This window comes from Oncorhynchus masou, chromosome 23 (assembly GCF_036934945.1).
Source record: "Oncorhynchus masou masou isolate Uvic2021 chromosome 23, UVic_Omas_1.1, whole genome shotgun sequence".
NCBI lineage: Eukaryota > Metazoa > Chordata > Actinopteri > Salmoniformes > Salmonidae > Oncorhynchus > Oncorhynchus masou.
This window is the reverse complement of record NC_088234.1, coordinates 61883643-61900386: the sequence shown is the minus strand read 5'-3', so window position 1 is coordinate 61900386 and position 16744 is coordinate 61883643. Positions and strand designations below refer to the sequence as shown.

General features: G+C 44.2%; 1 protein-coding gene across 1 annotated transcript; it reads left to right on the top strand.

The window, feature by feature from the left end:
• Nucleotides 1–3626: 3626 nt before the first annotated feature.
• Nucleotides 3627–16675, top strand: LOC135511165 (solute carrier family 22 member 7-like). The gene is made up of 10 exons (XM_064932761.1): nucleotides 3627–4004; nucleotides 4251–4354; nucleotides 5393–5547; nucleotides 5692–5860; nucleotides 5959–6082; nucleotides 6398–6507; nucleotides 6736–6950; nucleotides 15026–15134; nucleotides 15417–15629; nucleotides 16554–16675. The coding sequence occupies exons 1-10, from the start codon at nucleotides 3627–3629 to the stop codon at nucleotides 16639–16641; spliced, it is 1665 nt and encodes a 554-aa protein (XP_064788833.1). The 3' UTR covers nucleotides 16642–16675.
• Nucleotides 16676–16744: the final 69 nt, after the last annotated feature.

The following is a 16744-nucleotide window of genomic DNA, read 5'->3' as shown; positions in this document are numbered from 1 at the left end:
TTCTATTGTTCTATTCAGCTTGTTCTTTTGTTCTGTTCAGCTTGTTCTATTGATCTGTTCAGCTTGTTCTTTGTTCTGTTCAGCTTGTTCTATTTAGCCTGTTCTATTCAGCTTGTTCTTTTGTTCTATTCAGCTTGTTCTATTCAGCTTGTTCTATTGTTCTATTCAGCTTGTTCTATTCAGCTTGTTCTATTCAGCTTGTTCTATTCAGCTTGTTCTTTTGTTCTATTCAGCTTGTTCTATTCAGCTTGTTCTATTCAGCTTGTTCTTTTGTTCTATTCAGCTTGTTCTTTTGTTCTATTCAGCTTGTTCTATTCAGCCTGTACTATTCAGCTTGTTCTTTTGTTCTATTCAGCTTGTTCTATTCAGCTTGTTCTTTGTTCTATTCAGCTTGTTCTATTCAGCTTGTTCTATTCAGCTTGTTCTTTGTTCTGTTCAGCTTGTTCTGTTCAGCTTGTTCTGTTCAGCTTGTTCTATTCAGCTTGTTCTTTTGTTCTATTCAGCTTGTTCTATTCAGCTTGTTCTATTGTTCTATTCAGCTTGTTCTTTGTTCTATTCAGCTTCTTCTGTTCAGCTTGTTCTATTGATATGTTCAGCTTGTTCTATTTAGCCTGTTCTATTCAGCTTGTTCTATTCAGCTTGTTCTATTGTTCTATTCAACTTGTTATATTCAGCTTGTTCTTTGTTCTATTCAGCTTGTTCTATTCAGCTTGTTCTATTCAGCTTGTTCTTTGTTCTGTTCAGCTTGTTCTATTCAGCTTGTTCTGTTCAGCTTGTTCTGTTCAGCTTGTTCTTTTGTTCTATTCAGCTTGTTCTATTCAGCTTGTTCTATTGTTCTATTCAGCTTGTTCTTTGTTCTGTTCAGCTTGTTCTATTTAGCCTGTTCTATTCAGCTTGTTCTTTTGTTCTATTCAGCTTGTTCTATTCAGCTTGTTCTATTGTTCTATTCAGCTTGTTCTATTGTTCTATTCAGCTTGTTCTATTGTTCTATTCAGCTTGTTCTATTCAGCTTGTTCTTTGTTCTATTCAGCTTGTTCTATTCAGCTTGTTCTATTCAGCTTGTTCTATTCAGCTTGTTCTTTTGTTCTATTCAGCTTGTTCTTTTGTTCTATTCAGCTTGTTCTTTTGTTCTATTCAGCTTGTTCTATTCAGCTTGTTCTATTCAGCTTGTTCTTTTCTATTCAGCTTGTTCTATTCAGCTTGTTCTATTCAGCTTGTTCTATTCAGCTTGTTCTATTCAGCTTGTTCTTTTGTTCTATTCAGCTTGTTCTATTCAGCTTGTTCTATTCAGCTTGTTCTTTTGTTCTATTCAGCTTGTTCTATTCAGCTTGTTCTTTTGTTCTATTCAGCTTGTTCTTTTGTTCTATTCAGCTTGTTCTATTCAGCTTGTTCTATTCAGCTTGTTCTTTTCTATTCAGCTTGTTCTGTTCAGCTTGTTCTATTCAGCTTGTTCTATTCAGCTTGTTCTATTCAGCTTGTTCTTTTGTTCTATTCAGCTTGTTCTATTCAGCTTGTTCTATTCAGCTTATTCTATTCAGCTTGTTCTATTCAGCTTGTTCTATTCAGCTTGTTCTTTTCTATTCAGCTTGTTCTATTCAGCTTGTTCTTTTCTATTCAGCTTGTTCTATTCAGCTTGTTCTTTTCTATTCAGCTTGTTCTATTCAGCTTGTTCTTTTCTATTCAGCTTGTTCTATTCAGCTTGTTCTTTTCTATTCAGCTTGTTCTAATTCAGCTTGTTCTTTTGTTCTATTCAGCTTGTTCTGTTCAGCTTGGTATTTTGTTCTGTTCAGCTTGTTCTATTCAGCTTGGTATTTTGTTCTGTTCAGCTTGTTCTATTCAGCTTGTTCTTTGTTCTATTCAGCTTGTTCTATTCAGCTTGTTCTATTCAGCTTGTTCTATTCAGCTTGTTATTTTGTTCTATTCAGCTTGTTCTATTCAGCCTGTTCTATTCAGCTTGTTCTATTGTTCTATTCAGCTTGTTCTTTTGCTCTATTCACCTTTTTCTATTCAGCTTGTTCTATTTAGCTTGTACTTTTGGTCTATTCAGCTTGTTCTGTTCAGCTTGTTCTATTGTTCTATTCAGCTTGTACTTTTGGTCTATTCAGCTTGTTCTGTTCAGCTTGTTCTATTGTTCTATTCAGCTTGTTCTATTCAGCTTGTACTTTTGTTCTATTCAGCTTGTACTTTTGTTCTATTCAGCTTGTTCTATTCAGCTTGTTCTTTGTTCTGTTCAGCTTGTTCTATTCAGCTTGTTCTTTGTTCTATTCAGCCTGTTCTATTCAGCATGTTCTATTGTTCTATTCAGCTTAGTTCTTTTGTTCTATTCACCTTTTTCTATTCAGCTTGTTCTATTCAGCTTGTTCTTTGTTCTATTCAGCTTGTTCTATTCAGCTTGTTCTTTGTTCTATTCAGCTTGTTCTATTCAGCTTGTTCTTTGTTCTATTCAGCTTGTTCTATTCAGCTTGTACTTTTGTTCTATTCAGCTTAAACCGCTGTCACGAGTTGGAACTTGTGTTTTCCATCAGAGAAATACCTTTTGTTGTGGTGGCATGTTCAATAGAACATATTATGTAAAACACAGAAGCATTTCAGTATATCTAGCCTTCGTTTCGTTTAGCCTTCGTCTCGTTTCAGGATATCTAGCCTTCGTCTCGTTTCAGAATATCTAGCCTTCGTTTAGTTTAGCCTTCGTCTCGTTTCAGTATATCTAGCCTTTGTCTCGTTTAGCCTTCGTCTCGTTTCAGTATATCTAGCCTTCGTCTCGTTTAGCCTTTGTCTCGTTTCACTATATCTAGCCTTTGTCTCGTTTCACTATATCTAGCCTTCGTCTCGGTTCAGTATATCTAGCCTTCGTCTCGTTTCAGTATGTCTAGCCTTCGTCTCGTTTAGCCTTCGTCTCGTTTCAGTATATCTAGCCTTCATCTTGTTTCAGTATATCTAGCCTTTGTCTCGTTTCAGTATGTCTAGCCTTCGTCTCGTTTCAGTATGTCTAGCCTTCGTCTCGTTTAGCCTTCGTCTCGTTTCAGTATATCTAGCCTTCGTTTCGTTTAGCCTTCGTCTCTTTTCAGTATATCTAGCCTTCGTCTCGTTTCAAGATATCTGGCCTTCTATTTTCGCTTTTTTTTCTTTTTTTTTCTACAAACTTGTGTGGGAACTAGCCTGAGTGCCAGCCTGTTGGTACCATCATGCTATCAAGTCCTTGTCACCCACACATTGTACCATGACAATGGATGTTTGGCTTGACAATGAGTGATGGAGTTGGCAAGAGCACAAACATCACGTCCTATTCTCATTTTGAACTTCTAGAAAGTTTGAAATTGTGAAATTTTCTTCAGTTGCTCAAGAAACTCCTTTCTGTCAATGTGTCACCAATTAATGTAGATGAAGGCATTCTTCCACAAACAAAAGAGCTTTAAGTGGTTTTGTACTGTCAAAGATTGATCAATTTCACATGGTTTACCTAACAATGAGAATAAGGGACCAACAGAAAACCTTTAGACTTGGTGAAAGATTAGGACATTTTTTGGGATTCAACGTTGGTGAATGAGAGAGGAATTGCTGTTGATATTACGAGTCTGTGGACAAGAAGTCTGTGGACATAGAAGTCTGTGTGGACCAAGTGGAAGATGAAGTTCGAACACCTACTCTCGGTTGTCAATGGATTTGGACGGTTCCAGATTATGATCATTATCATCAGCTTTATTGGTCGATTCACCCTACCGTGTCACTTCCTGCTGAACAACTTCATAGCAGCCGTGCCCTCTCACCACTGTGACCTCAGCGCTCTGGATGATGGCAGCCTCTTTGGGAATCTGACCCAGGAGCAGAGACTGACTGTCAGCGTTCCAGTGCAGGAAGATGGGACTCCAAGCTCCTGTAAGATGTTCCCAGAGCCCCAGTTCCACATCCTGTCCAACTCCAATAACAGTGATCTAGCTACAGTCCCCTGTCAGAATGGATGGGCATATGACAACAGCACCTTCAAATCCACTCTGGCTACAGAGGTAAGTCTTACTGTCTCTTTGTCACAAGACTATAGAAGTCGAAAGGTCATGTTGTACTCATTGAATGTCATTATTTGACCACTACAGATGTTGCATATAATTTAAGTGTTATTCGTACTTTCAAAGAATGTTTGAATATTGTTGCATTGCTAGCTACTCAATGAAAGTCTTTCACAAAAGGAAAGTAGAGGCCATTCTCATTTATACAATGAAGGGGTTTATTCTTAATTCCACCTCTCTCATCAGTGGGACTTGGTGTGTGACCAGAAAGGGCAAAATAAGGCGACAACAACCATCTTCTTCATAGGAGTGATGTTCGGAGCTATGACATTTGGAAGCCTGAGTGACAGGTAAGTTAACAGTCATGTATTCATTCACAGACAGTATATTTTACAGTCACCTTTAACCTAATCTCTTATGTATAGATGCATGTATCAGAACTGCTATGGTAGTGTCTGTCAACAGACTATGGGATGCTACGATTGTCATTGATCAGTTGGACAAATCGTGATTTTGCAGGTGTTAGTATGTTTTGGCCCATAGCCTTGTTTCTTTTTGACCATTTGAATCGAATACTGTTGCATTGAGGTACTTAATTGTTACCCAATAATGGTTTGATATTGATATAAAAACTGCTGCATTTGGACTTAAATATTTTTAAATATATCCAATCAAGAGGAATTTTGTTTTTGTATTCTCTCTACATAATAAGATTCTTATCTTTCTAATTGAAAAAGGGGAACTGCCTGATGCTACTGAAACAGGAGAGGCTCCTGCAATATGGGCCATTCTGGCTTGGATAAGGCTACTGAATGTACAGATGTAGGATCTTAATTTGAGCCAGTTTGTTATAGAAAATAATCCTGCAGCAACAGGAAATGTGAATTATTACAGTGCCTTGCAAAAGTATTCGGCCCCCTTGAACTTTGCGACCTTTTGCCACATTTCAGGCTTCAAACATAAAGATATAAAACTGTATTTTTTTGTGAAGAATCAACAAGTGGGACACAATCATGAAGTGGAACGACATTTATTGGATATTTCCAACTTTAACAAATCAGAAACTGAAAAATTGTTATGTTTCAAGTCTGAAATGTGGCAAAAGGTCGCAAAGTTCAAGGGGGCTGAATACTTTCGCAAGGCACTGTATGTGGATTTGAATTAATGGACATTTTTGTAGGGGTTGATCATTTTTTTTTTGTCAGGGAAAATCAAGTCTGAAAGTGGAAATTACAAATATCAGAAGCCTTTTTATACCTCAAATATACTACACGTTTTACATTTCCTGCATTTCAAGGTCTTCTGCGACATGGTGATCAAATTAAGATCCTACATCTGTATGTAGATGTTTCTGTTCACCTTCTCTTTACATGTCTTTTTTTCTCTAGGTTTGGTAGGAAGCCCATGCTCCTGGTGTCCTATATCTCTGGCATGCTGTTTGGTTTTGCCAGTGCTTTCTCCACTTCTTTCATCATGTTCGCTGTGCTCAGGTTCTTCACTGGGTTCGGTATCACCGGCATCGTTATCGTCTCATCAGTACTCAGTGATTATACACATGCACACAGGCTCACACACACACACACTCAAATATGAAGCCCACCCACTAGACAAATACAGATAACCCACGTTGCACCCCAGACACTACCCTCTCCTCATCTGGGATTGTGGTGTTGTCCCATCTCTTCAGGTGTGGAGTGGGTGGACATTGAGCACAGAAAGCTGGTGGGAGTGATTGACAGCCTGTCCTGGACGTTTGGTAACTGCATGATTCCAGCCATAGCCTACTGTGTGACCGACTGGAGACAGCTGACCATAGCGGTCACCTCACCTCTTGCTCTAGCCATACTCACCTGGAGGTTAGAGGGAGGGTCTGACTGATGGACTGACAAAAAAAGGAATGGACAGTTAACCGTTGCTATGTAATTGTGAATGACATCTTTACCTCCTCCAATAGGTGGATTCCTGAGTCAGCCAGGTGGCTCATAGCCAATGGGAAGTTTGAGAAAGCTAACTTTTATTTGCAACAATGTGCCCAGATGAACCAGAAGGAGGAGTTTGGATCCAAAATTACACCAGAGGTAAGCGAATATCAGGATCGGACCAGGACCAGGAAGTTTAAGCAATATCGTAATTCCTTCACCTTTCCTTCTAGCCTAGTCCCATATCTGTTTGTGCTGTCTTGCTAACTCCTATGGTCAGAGTTGGCAAGACAGCACAAACCGATCTGGGACCAGGTTACTTTCCCTCTGAAAGGCTGGGTGTGATTTTTGCCATATTGCTTATACTTATCCAATAGGTTCAGATGTACACGAGTGCCTAGGTGGTTGAGTCTAAGGATTAGGGGTTGATTTGGGATTCAGCAACTGATCCGCCTCTATTTTTCTTCCCAACAGACTCTGTCCAGTATCATTGTGACAGAGAGAAAAGACAGAAGTCACTCCTACCTGGACTTGGTCAGGACACCAAAGATGAGGAGGCTGGCTCTACTAACAGGCATAGTGTGGTGAGTATCCCCCCTCTCATGATGTCTGTTACAAGTCGCTTTAGTAGATGCATGTTCATCAAGTCTGGTTATACATAACAATGTAAGAGTAATGTAAGAATTTATTGATGAATTCAAGAAAATATCATAATGTCAACTTTTAGCTCAATTCAAACTGTCACGACACATGACATCAGTCTACACAGTTTAACAACACCAACAATGCCAACCTGATTTCTCCTACCGAAGGTATGGTGTGGCATCAACATTTTATGGCATTAGCTTCAACATCACTGGATTTGGACTCAATATCTATCTGACCCAGTTTGTGTACGGTGCCATAGAGCTGCCAGCCAAACTATCAGCGTACTACCTTCTGGATAAGGTGGGCAGGAGAAACACAGAAGTGGGATCTTTACTAGGAGCTGGAATCTGTCTCGCTATCAACATCTTCATACCCCGAGGTGAGTGCTTTTTTTTGTTGATTAGAAAGGTGAGCAACTCCGGTCCAGAAGGCAGTATTATCTACTGCAAAGATAGCCTGCAAAGTTCTGTCCTACTATCCAGGTCTGTACCCAAACAATTTGAACTTCTACTTTTAGGATAAGTAATCCTTCTCACCCCCCCCCTTAAATGATTTAGATGCACTATTGTAAAGTGGCTGTTCCACTGGATGTCAGAAGGTGAATTCACCAATTTGTAAGTCGCTCTGGATAAGAGCGTCTGCTAAATGACTTAAATGTAAAATGTAAATGTTTTAAAAATCCACCTATCTAAAAACAAGTCTCTCACCGTTGCCGCCTGCTATAGACCACCCTCTGCCCCCAGCTGTGATCTGGACACCATATGTGAACTGATTGCCCCCCATCTATCTTCAGAGCTCGTGCTGCTAGGCGACCTAAACTGGAACATGCTTAACACCCCAGCCATCCTACAATCTAAACTTGATGCCCTCAATCTCACACAAATTATCAATGAACCTACCAGGTACCTCCCCAAAGCCTTAAACACGGGCACCCTCATAGATATCATCCTAATCAACTTGCCCTCTAAATACACCTCTGCTGTCTTCAACCAAGATCTCAGCGATCACTGCCTCATTGCCTGCATCCGTAATGGGTCAGCGGTCACGACCTCCACTCATCACTGTAATACGCTCCCTGAAACACTTCAGCGAGCAGGCCTTTCTAATCGACCTGGCCGGGGTATCCTGGAAGGATATTGATCTCATCCCGTCAGTAGAGGATGCCTGGATATTTTTTTTAAATGCATTCCTAACCATCTTAAATAAACATGCCATATTCAAGAAATTTAGAACCAGGAACAGATATAGCCCTTGGTTCTCCCCAGACCTGACTGACCTTAACCAACACAAAAACATCCTATGGCGTTCTGCATTATCATCGAACAGCCCCCGTGATATGCAGCTGTTCAGGGAAGCTAGAAACCATTATACGCAGGCAGTTAGAAAAGGCAAGGCTAGCTTTTTCAAGCAGAAATTTGCTTCCTGCAACACTAACTCAAAAAGGTTCTGGGACACTAAAGTCCATGGAGAATAAGAACACCTCCTCCCAGCTGCCCACTGCACTGAAGATAGGAAACACTGTCACCACTGATAAATCCACCATAATTGAGAATTTCAATAGACATTTTTCTACGGCTGGCCATGCTTTCCACCTGGCTACTCCTAACCCGGTCAACAGCACTGCACCCCCCACAGCAACTCGCCCAAGCCTTCCCCATTTCTCCGTCTCCCAAATCCGTTCAGCTGATGTTCTGAAAGAGCTGCAAAATCTGGACTCCTACAAATCAGCCAGGTTAGACAATCTGGACCCTTTCTTTCTAAAATTATCTGCCGAAATTGTTGCCACCCCTATTACAAGCCTGTTCAACCTCTCTTTCGTGTCATCTGAGATTCCCAAAGATTGGAAAGCAGCTGCGGTCATCCCCCTCTTCAAAGGGGGGAACACTCTTGACCCAAACTGCTACAGACCTATCTATCCTACCATGCCTTTCTAAGGTCTTCGAAAGCCAAGTTAACAAACAGATTACCGACCATTTCGAATCTCACCATACCTTCTCTGCTATGCAATCTGGTTTCAGAGCTGGTCATGGGTGCACCTCAGCCACGCTCAAGGTCCTAAACGATATCTTAACCGCCATCGATAAGAAACATTACTGTGCAGCCGTGTTCATTGATCTGGCCAAGGCTTTTGACTCTGTCAATCAACACATCCTCATCGGCAGACTCGACAGCTTTGGTTTCTCAAATGACTGCCTCGCCTGGTTCACCAACTACTTCTCTGATAGAGTTCAGTGTGTCAAATCGGAGGGTCTGCTGTCCGGACCACTGGCAGTCTCTATGGGGGTGCCACAGGGTTCAATTCTTGGACCGACTCTCTTCTCTGTATACATCAATGAGGTCGCTCTTGCTGCTAGTGAGTCTCTGATCCACCTCTACGCAGATGACACCATTCTGTATACTTTTGGCCCTTCTTTGGACACTGTGTTAACAACCCTCCAGGCAAGCTTCAATGCCATACAACTCTCCTTCCGTGGCCTCCAATTGCTCTTAAATACAAGTAAAACTAAATGCATGCTCTTCAACCGATCGCTACCTGCACCTGCCCGCCTGTCCAACATCACTACTCTGGATGGCTCTGACTTAGAATACGTGGACAACTACAAATACTTAGGTGTCTGGTTAGACTGTAAACTCTCCTTCCAGACCCATATCAAACATCTCCAATCCAAAGTTAAATCTAGAATTGGCTTCCTATTTTGCAACAAAGCATCCGTCACTCATGCTGCCAAACATACCCTTGTAAAACTGACCATCCTTGTTACGGCTTTCGTTGTGGGAAGGAGAGTCGGACCAAAATGCGGCGTGTAGATTACGATTCATGTTTAATGACAAACACACTAAACACAAACACTACAAAACAATAAACGTAATGAACGTAACGAAAACTGAAACAGCCTATACTTGTGTAAACTAACACAGAACAAGGACATAAGGACAATCACCCACGAAACACTCAATGAATATCGCTGCCTAAATATGGCTCCACAATCAGAGAGAACGATAAACACCTGCCTCTGAGAACATCTTCAGACAGACACAGACTTAACTAGCACACCCCACTAAGCTACAATCCCAATACAAACACACCACATACAAAAAAACCATGTCACACCCTGGCCTGACCAAATAAATGAAGACAAGCACAATATACTTTGACCAGGGCGTGACAGAACCCCCCCACCCCCCCCACCCACGAAACACTCAAGGTGCATAGGGGAGGTTCCGGGTGGGCGTCTGTCCATGGTGGCGGCTCCGGCGCGGGACGTGGACCCCACTCTATCAAAGTCTTAGTCACTCCTCCTCTTTTCCTTGGATAGTCCACCCTCGCCGCCGACCATGACCTAGTAGTCCTCACCCAGAACCCCACTGGACTGAGGGGCAGCTCGGGACTGAGGGGCAGCTCAGGCAGGTGGTTGGATCTGGCGGTTCTGGCAGATCCTGGCTGACTGGCGGATCTGGAAGAGTCTGGCTGACTGGCGGATCTGGAAGAGTCTGGCTGACTGGCGGATCTGGAAGAGTCTGGCTGACTGGCGGATCTGGAAGAGTCTGGCTGACTGGCGGATCTGGAAGAGTCTGGCTGACTGGCGGATCTGGAAGAGTCTGGCTGGCTGGCGGATCTGGAAGAGTCTGGCTGGCTGGCGGATCCTGGCTGACTGGCGGATCTGGAAGAGTCTGGCTGACTGGCGGATCTGGAAGAGTCTGGCGGATCTGGAAGAGTCTGTCTGACTGGCGGATCTGGAAGAGTCTGGCTGGCTGGCGGATCCTGGCTGACTGGCGGATCTGGAAGAGTCTGGCTGACTGGCAGATCTGGAAGAGTCTGGCTGGCTGGCGGATCCTGGCTGACTGGCGGATCTGGAAGAGTCTGGCTGACTGGCAGATCTGGAAGAGTCTGGCTGGCTGGCGGATCCTGGCTGACTGGCGGATCTGGAAGATCCTGGCTGACTGGCGGATCTGGAAGAGTCTGGCTGACTGGCGGATCTGGAAGAGTCTGGCTGACTGGTGGATCTGGAAGAGTCTGGCTGACTGGCGGATCTGGAAGAATCTGGCTGACTGGCAGATCTGGAAGAGTCTGGCTGACTGGCGGCTCTGGCTGCTCCATGCTGACTGGCGGCTCTGGCTGCCCCATGCTGACTGGCGACTCTGGCTGCTCCATGCTGACTGGCGACTCTGGCTGCTCCATGCAGACTGGCGGCTCTGGCGGCTCCATGCAGACTGGCAGCTCCTTGCAGACTGGCAGCTCCTAGCAGACTGGCAGCTCTGGCGGCTCCATGCAGACTGGCAGCTCTGGCGGCTCCATGCAAACTGGCAGCTCTGGCGGCTCCATGCAGACTGGCAGCTCTGGCGGCTCCTTGCAGACTGGCAGCTCCTTGCAGACTGGCAGCTCCTTGCAGACTGGCAGCTCCTTGCAGACTGGCAGCTCCTTGCAGACTGGCAGCTCTGGCGGCTCCATGCAGACTGGCAGCTCTGGCGGCTCCATGCAGACTGGCAGCTCTGGCGGCTCCATGCAGACTGGCAGCTCTGGTGGCTCCATGCAGACTGGCAGCTCTGGCGGCTCCATGCAGACTGGCAGCTCCTTGCAGACTGGCAGCTCCTTGCAGACTGGCAGCTCCTTGCAGACCGACAGCTCTGGCTGCTCCATGCAGACCGACAGCTCTGGCTGCTCCATGCAGACCGGCAGCTCTGGCAGCTCTGGCTGCTCCTTGCAGGCTGGCAGCTCTGGCTGCGCTGAACAGGCAGGAGACTCCAGCAGCACTGTAGAGGAGGAAGGCTCGGGCAGCACTGGAGAGGCGAGGCGCACTGTAGGCCTGATGCGTGGTGCTGGCATTGGTGGTACTGGGCCGAGGACACGCACAGGAAGCCTGGTGCGGGGAGCTGCCACCGGAGGGCTGGTATGTGGAGGTGGTACAGGGTAGACCGGACCGTGCAGGCGCACTGGAGCTCTTGAGCACCGAGCCTGCCCAACCTTACCTGGTTGAATACTCCCGTCGCTCTGCCAGTGCGGCGAGGTGGAATAGCCTGCACTGGGCTATGTAGGCGAACCGGGGACACCGTGCGCAAGGCTGGTGCCATGTAAGCCGGCCCAAGGAGACACACTGGGGACCAGATGCGTAGAGCCGGCTTCATGGCATTTGGCTCGACGCTCAATCTAGCCCGGCCGATACGCGGAGCTGGAGTATACCGCACCGGGCTATGCACCCGCACTGGAGACACCGTGCGTACCACAGCATAACACGGTGCCTGCCCGGTCTCTCTAGCGCCCCAGTAACCTCAGGAAGTTGGCGTAGGTCTCTTACCCAGCGTCGCCATACTCCCTGTGAGCCTCCCCCAAGAAATTTTGGGGGCTGACTCCCGGGCTTCCTTGCCAACCGTGTTCCCTCCTAACGCCGGCTACTCTCTCCTGCTGCCTCTGCTCTCCTAAGTGCCTCCATCTGTTCCCATGGGAGGCGATCTCTTCCAGCCAGTATTTCCTCCCATGTGTAGCGACCCTTGCCATCCAAAACATCCTCCCATGTCCATTCCTCATTTTGTTGCTGCCGCTGTTGCTTCTCCTGCGGCTCCTGCCTGTTGACACGCCGCTTGGTCCTGTTGTGGTGGGTGATTCTGTTACGGCTTTCGTTGTGGGAAGGAGAGTCGGACCAAAAATGCGGCGTGACGATTACGATTCATGTTTAATGACAAACACACTAAACACAAACACTACAAAACAATAAACGTAATGAACGTAACGAAAACTGAAACAGTTTACACAAGTATAGGCTAACACAGAACAAGGACATAAGGACAATCACCCACGAAACACTCAATGAATATGGCTGCCTAAATATGGTTCCCAATCAAAGACAACGATAAACACCTGCCTCTGATTGAGAACCACTTCAGACAGCCAGAGACTTAACTAGCACACCCCACTAAGCTACAATCCCAATACAAACACACCACATACAAAAAACCCATGTCACACCCTGGCCTGACCAAATAAATGAAGACAAACACAATATACTTCGACCAGGGCGTGACAATCCTACCAATCCTCGACTTTGGCGATGTCATTTACAAAATAGCCTCCAATACCATACTCAACAAATTGGATGCAGTCTATCACAGTGCAATCCGTTTTGTCACCAAAGCCCCATATACTACCCACCATTAAATGAGAACTTGTTCTCAACTTGCCTACCTGGTTAAATAAAGTTGAAATACAGTGCCTTGCGAAAGGATTCGGCCCCCTTGAACTTTGCGACCTTTTGTCACATTTCAGGCTTCAAACATAAAGATATAAAACTGTATTTTTCTGTGAAGAATCAACAACAAGTGGGACACAATCATGAAGTGGAACGACATTTATTGGATATTTCAAACTTTTTTAACAAATCAAAAACGGAAAAATTGGGCGTGCAAAATTATTCAGCCCCTTTACTTTCAGTGCAGCAAACTCTCTCCAGAAGTTCAGTGAGGATCTCTGAATGATCCAATGTTGACCTAAATGACTAATGATGATAAATACAATCCACCTGTGTGTAATCAAGTCTCCGTATAAATGCACCTGCACTGTGATAGTCTCAGAGGTCCGTTAAAAGCGCAGAGCGCATCATGAAGAACAAGGAACACACCAGGCAGGTCCGAGATACTGTTGTGAAGAAGTTTAAAGCCGGATTTGGATACAAAAAGATTTCCCAAGCTTTAAACATCCCAAGGAGCACTGTGCAAGCGATAATATTGAAATGGAAGGAGTATCAGACCACTGCAAATCTACCAAGACCTGGCCGTCCCTCTAAACTTTCAGCTCATACAAGGAGAAGATTGATCAGAGATGCAGCCAAGAGGCCCATGATCCCTCTGGATGAACTGCAGAGATCTACAGCTGAGGTGGGAGACTCTGTCCATAGGACAACAATCAGTCGTATATTGCACAAATCTGGCCTTTATGGAAGAGTGGCAAGAAGAAAGCCATTTCTTAAAGATATCCATAAAAATTGTTGTTTAAAGTTTGCCACAAGCCACCTGGGAGACACACCAAACATGTGGAAGAAGGTGCTCTGGTCAGATGAAACCAAAATTGAACTTTTTGGCAACAATGCAAAATGTTATGTTTGGCGTAAAAGCAACACAGCTCATTACCCTGAACACACCATACCCACTGTCAAACATGGTGGTGGCAGCATCATGGTTTGGGCCTGCTTTTCGTCAGCAGGGACAGGGAAGATGGTTAAAATTGATGGGAAGATGGATGTAGCCAAATACAGGACCATTCTGGAAGAAAACCTGATGGAGTCTGCAAAAGACCTGAGACTGGGACGGAGATTTGTCTTCCAACAAGACAATGATCCAAAACATAAAGCAAAATCTACAATGGAATGGTTCAAAAATAAACATATCCAGGTGTTAGAATGGCCAAGTCAAAGTCCAGACCTGAATCCAATCGAGAATCTGTGGAAAGAACTGGAAACTGCTGTTCACAAATGCTCTCCATCCAACCTCACTGAGCTCGAGCTGTTTTGCAAGGAGGAATGGGAAAAAAATTCAGTCTCTCGATGTGCAAAACTGATAGAGACATACCCCAAGCGACTTACAGCTGTAATGGCAGCAAAAGGTGGCGCTACAAAGTATTAACTTAAGGGGGCTGAATAATTTTGCACGCCCAATTTTCCAGTTTTTGATTTGTTAAAAAAGTTTGAAATATCCAATAAATGTCGTTCCACTTCATGATTGTGTCCCACTTGTTGTTGATTCTTCACAAAAAAATACAGTTTTATATCTTTGTTTGAAGCCTGAAATGTGGCAAAAGGTCGCAAAGTTCAAGGGGGGCGAATACTTTCGCAAGGTACTGTAAAAAATAAAATAAATGAAATAAATAATCTTTTATAAACTGGGTGGTTTGAGCTCTGAATGCTGATTGGCTGACAGCCATGGTATATCAGACTGTATACCGTGGGTATGACAAAACCATTTATTTTTACTGCTCTAATTATGTTGGTAACCAGTTTATAATAGCAATAAAGCACCTCTGTTTGTGGTATATGGACAATTGTATCCAGGATCTCTGCGTTGCATCGTGTTTCAGAACAGACCTTAGCCGTGGTATGTTGGCCATATACCCAACCCTCTCGGGCCTTATTGCTTAAATATAGGAGTTATCATATAAAAAACTGGGGTTTGCAGCAGTGTGCAGGCTTTCGTTTCAGTGCAGCACTAACATACTAACATACTACATGATTCAACTAATAGCTCAATTGAAGACCATGCTTAGTTGAATCAGGTGTGTAGCTGGGGTGGAACATACCCTGGCACTAGATTACAACTCTACAGGAGTAGAGTGTCACTACAAGTGTCATCACATCTAGTACTGCTGGGATCTGTTCCAGTCTGTTTGTTATTCATGGACTCATCCTCAAGATTTAAATGAGGTGCGTAACTTTGAGTTAAAGGTCATGTTGTTCCCATCCTCTCTTTCAGACATGTCTGTTTTAAGGACGGTGGTGGCGGTGCTGGGGAAGGGTTGCTCGGCAACATCCTTCACAACCGTTGTGTTGTACAGCTCTGAGCTGTTCCCTACTGTGGTCAGGTAAATGATTCCTCTCTACTCTCTCTTTAACAAAGGAATATTTGATGGGGATTTAGTGTAGTGGTTGCACTGACTCAGAACCACATGCCCCTGGCGATGGGGGTTCCCACCTTGGTCACTTTCCTATCTAGGCCCCTTTACTTTCAACTTTCCTGTGGAAATGTCATTAAGAATGGAAAAAATACAGAAAGAGATCAACATCAGGAGATTGGGATTCTGATTTAAAGTGTAACTAAAGACATGTCAAAACATGTGTTCTGTGTCTTTCTCTCTGTCTCTCAGGCAGAACGGCATGGGCTACAACTCATCCATGGGTCGTCTGGGAGTGTCTCTGGCCCCTCTGATCCTGCTGCTGGACGAGGTGTGGAGGGACCTTCCACAGGTCCTCCTCTGCTCCATAGCCCTGCTGGCTAGCCTGGTGGCCAGGATGCTGCCGGAGACACGAGGCCGCTGTCTACCAGAGACCATCCAGGACGTCGAGGATGGGCAGACAGGGTATGATATAGCCACTGTGATACAGACACTTAAGGTTGGATGCAATAGAGCGCATTATAGAGCAGCGCACTTGATCGCTGACAATGTGCCCAATATGCAGAAATCGTTCCACCATTGCGTGGTTGCTAAAATTCTAAACTGTCCTATAATTTCAGTTTATGTGACATAACAAGCAATGTAGAGATTCATTGTACCATCTAAACCGCTGTGAAATATAATGTATTTTCAATAACCCAAAATATATTTTCTACTTTTTAAAGCTGGTGTACAAAATCTAAAGTAAAAGGACGCAAAAACTAAACTAAGGAAAGGAAGCATAAACAATTGGGCACATAGAATGGATCTACCACTTATCAGACTTGCTTTCAATGAGAATGACAGGTTTTTAACATACATTTTTAAGTGAATTTGGCTGGGTTGCACACAGTGCATTGCGCCTTTAAAGGCATTTTCCCCAACATTTGGGGAGATCACATTAATGGGAAACACTTCGCATGTCGGCGGAAGCGTAAATTCCCTTTAAAAGGCTGTTGTTATGCGTTGCGTTATAGCCTACCTTGGATTGAATCCCAGCCTTAGGCCGAGAACAAGGGACTTGATCTCCATATCATTTCAGGGTAACAATAAATAATAATATATATATCCCATTTAGCAGACGCTTTTGTTCAAAGCGACTTACAAGTCGGCTGGGGCCACTACTTTTTACATATGGGTGGCCCCAGCGGGAATCGAACCCACGACGCTTGGCGTTGCAAGCTCCATGCTCTACCGACTGAGCCACACAGGACCCGTTGCTTAGTATAGATTTCAGTCAAAATGGTGAATTAATTTCTTTCTAAACATGATTATTGATAATTATGAATGTCATAGTAAATGTTTTATCAATGATTTTGTATATCTTTTTCTTTTAATGTACCATTCTAGGAAAGGTTTGGCTGGATCCCAAGTTGTGGAAACAACAGACATCCCTCTCAAATCAAAGGACAATGACGAGGTGGAAAATGGATACTAAAATTCTTCCTGTATATATTTTTGATATGCCCAAATGTACACCCTGTGGAATGCTTTTGACAACTTGTAGAGTCTATGCCTGACGAATTCAGGCTGTTCTGAGG

Coding starts and splice junctions, on each gene's coding strand:
- LOC135511165 (XM_064932761.1), top strand. CDS start 3,627: ATGAAGTTCGAACACCTACTCTCGGTTGTCAATGGATTTGGACGGTTC. Junction 5,861..5,958: donor CTAGCCATACTCACCTGGAG/GTTAGAGGGAGG, acceptor CTCCTCCAATAG/GTGGATTCCTGAGTCAGCCA. Junction 6,508..6,735: donor CTACTAACAGGCATAGTGTG/GTGAGTATCCCC, acceptor CTCCTACCGAAG/GTATGGTGTGGCATCAACAT.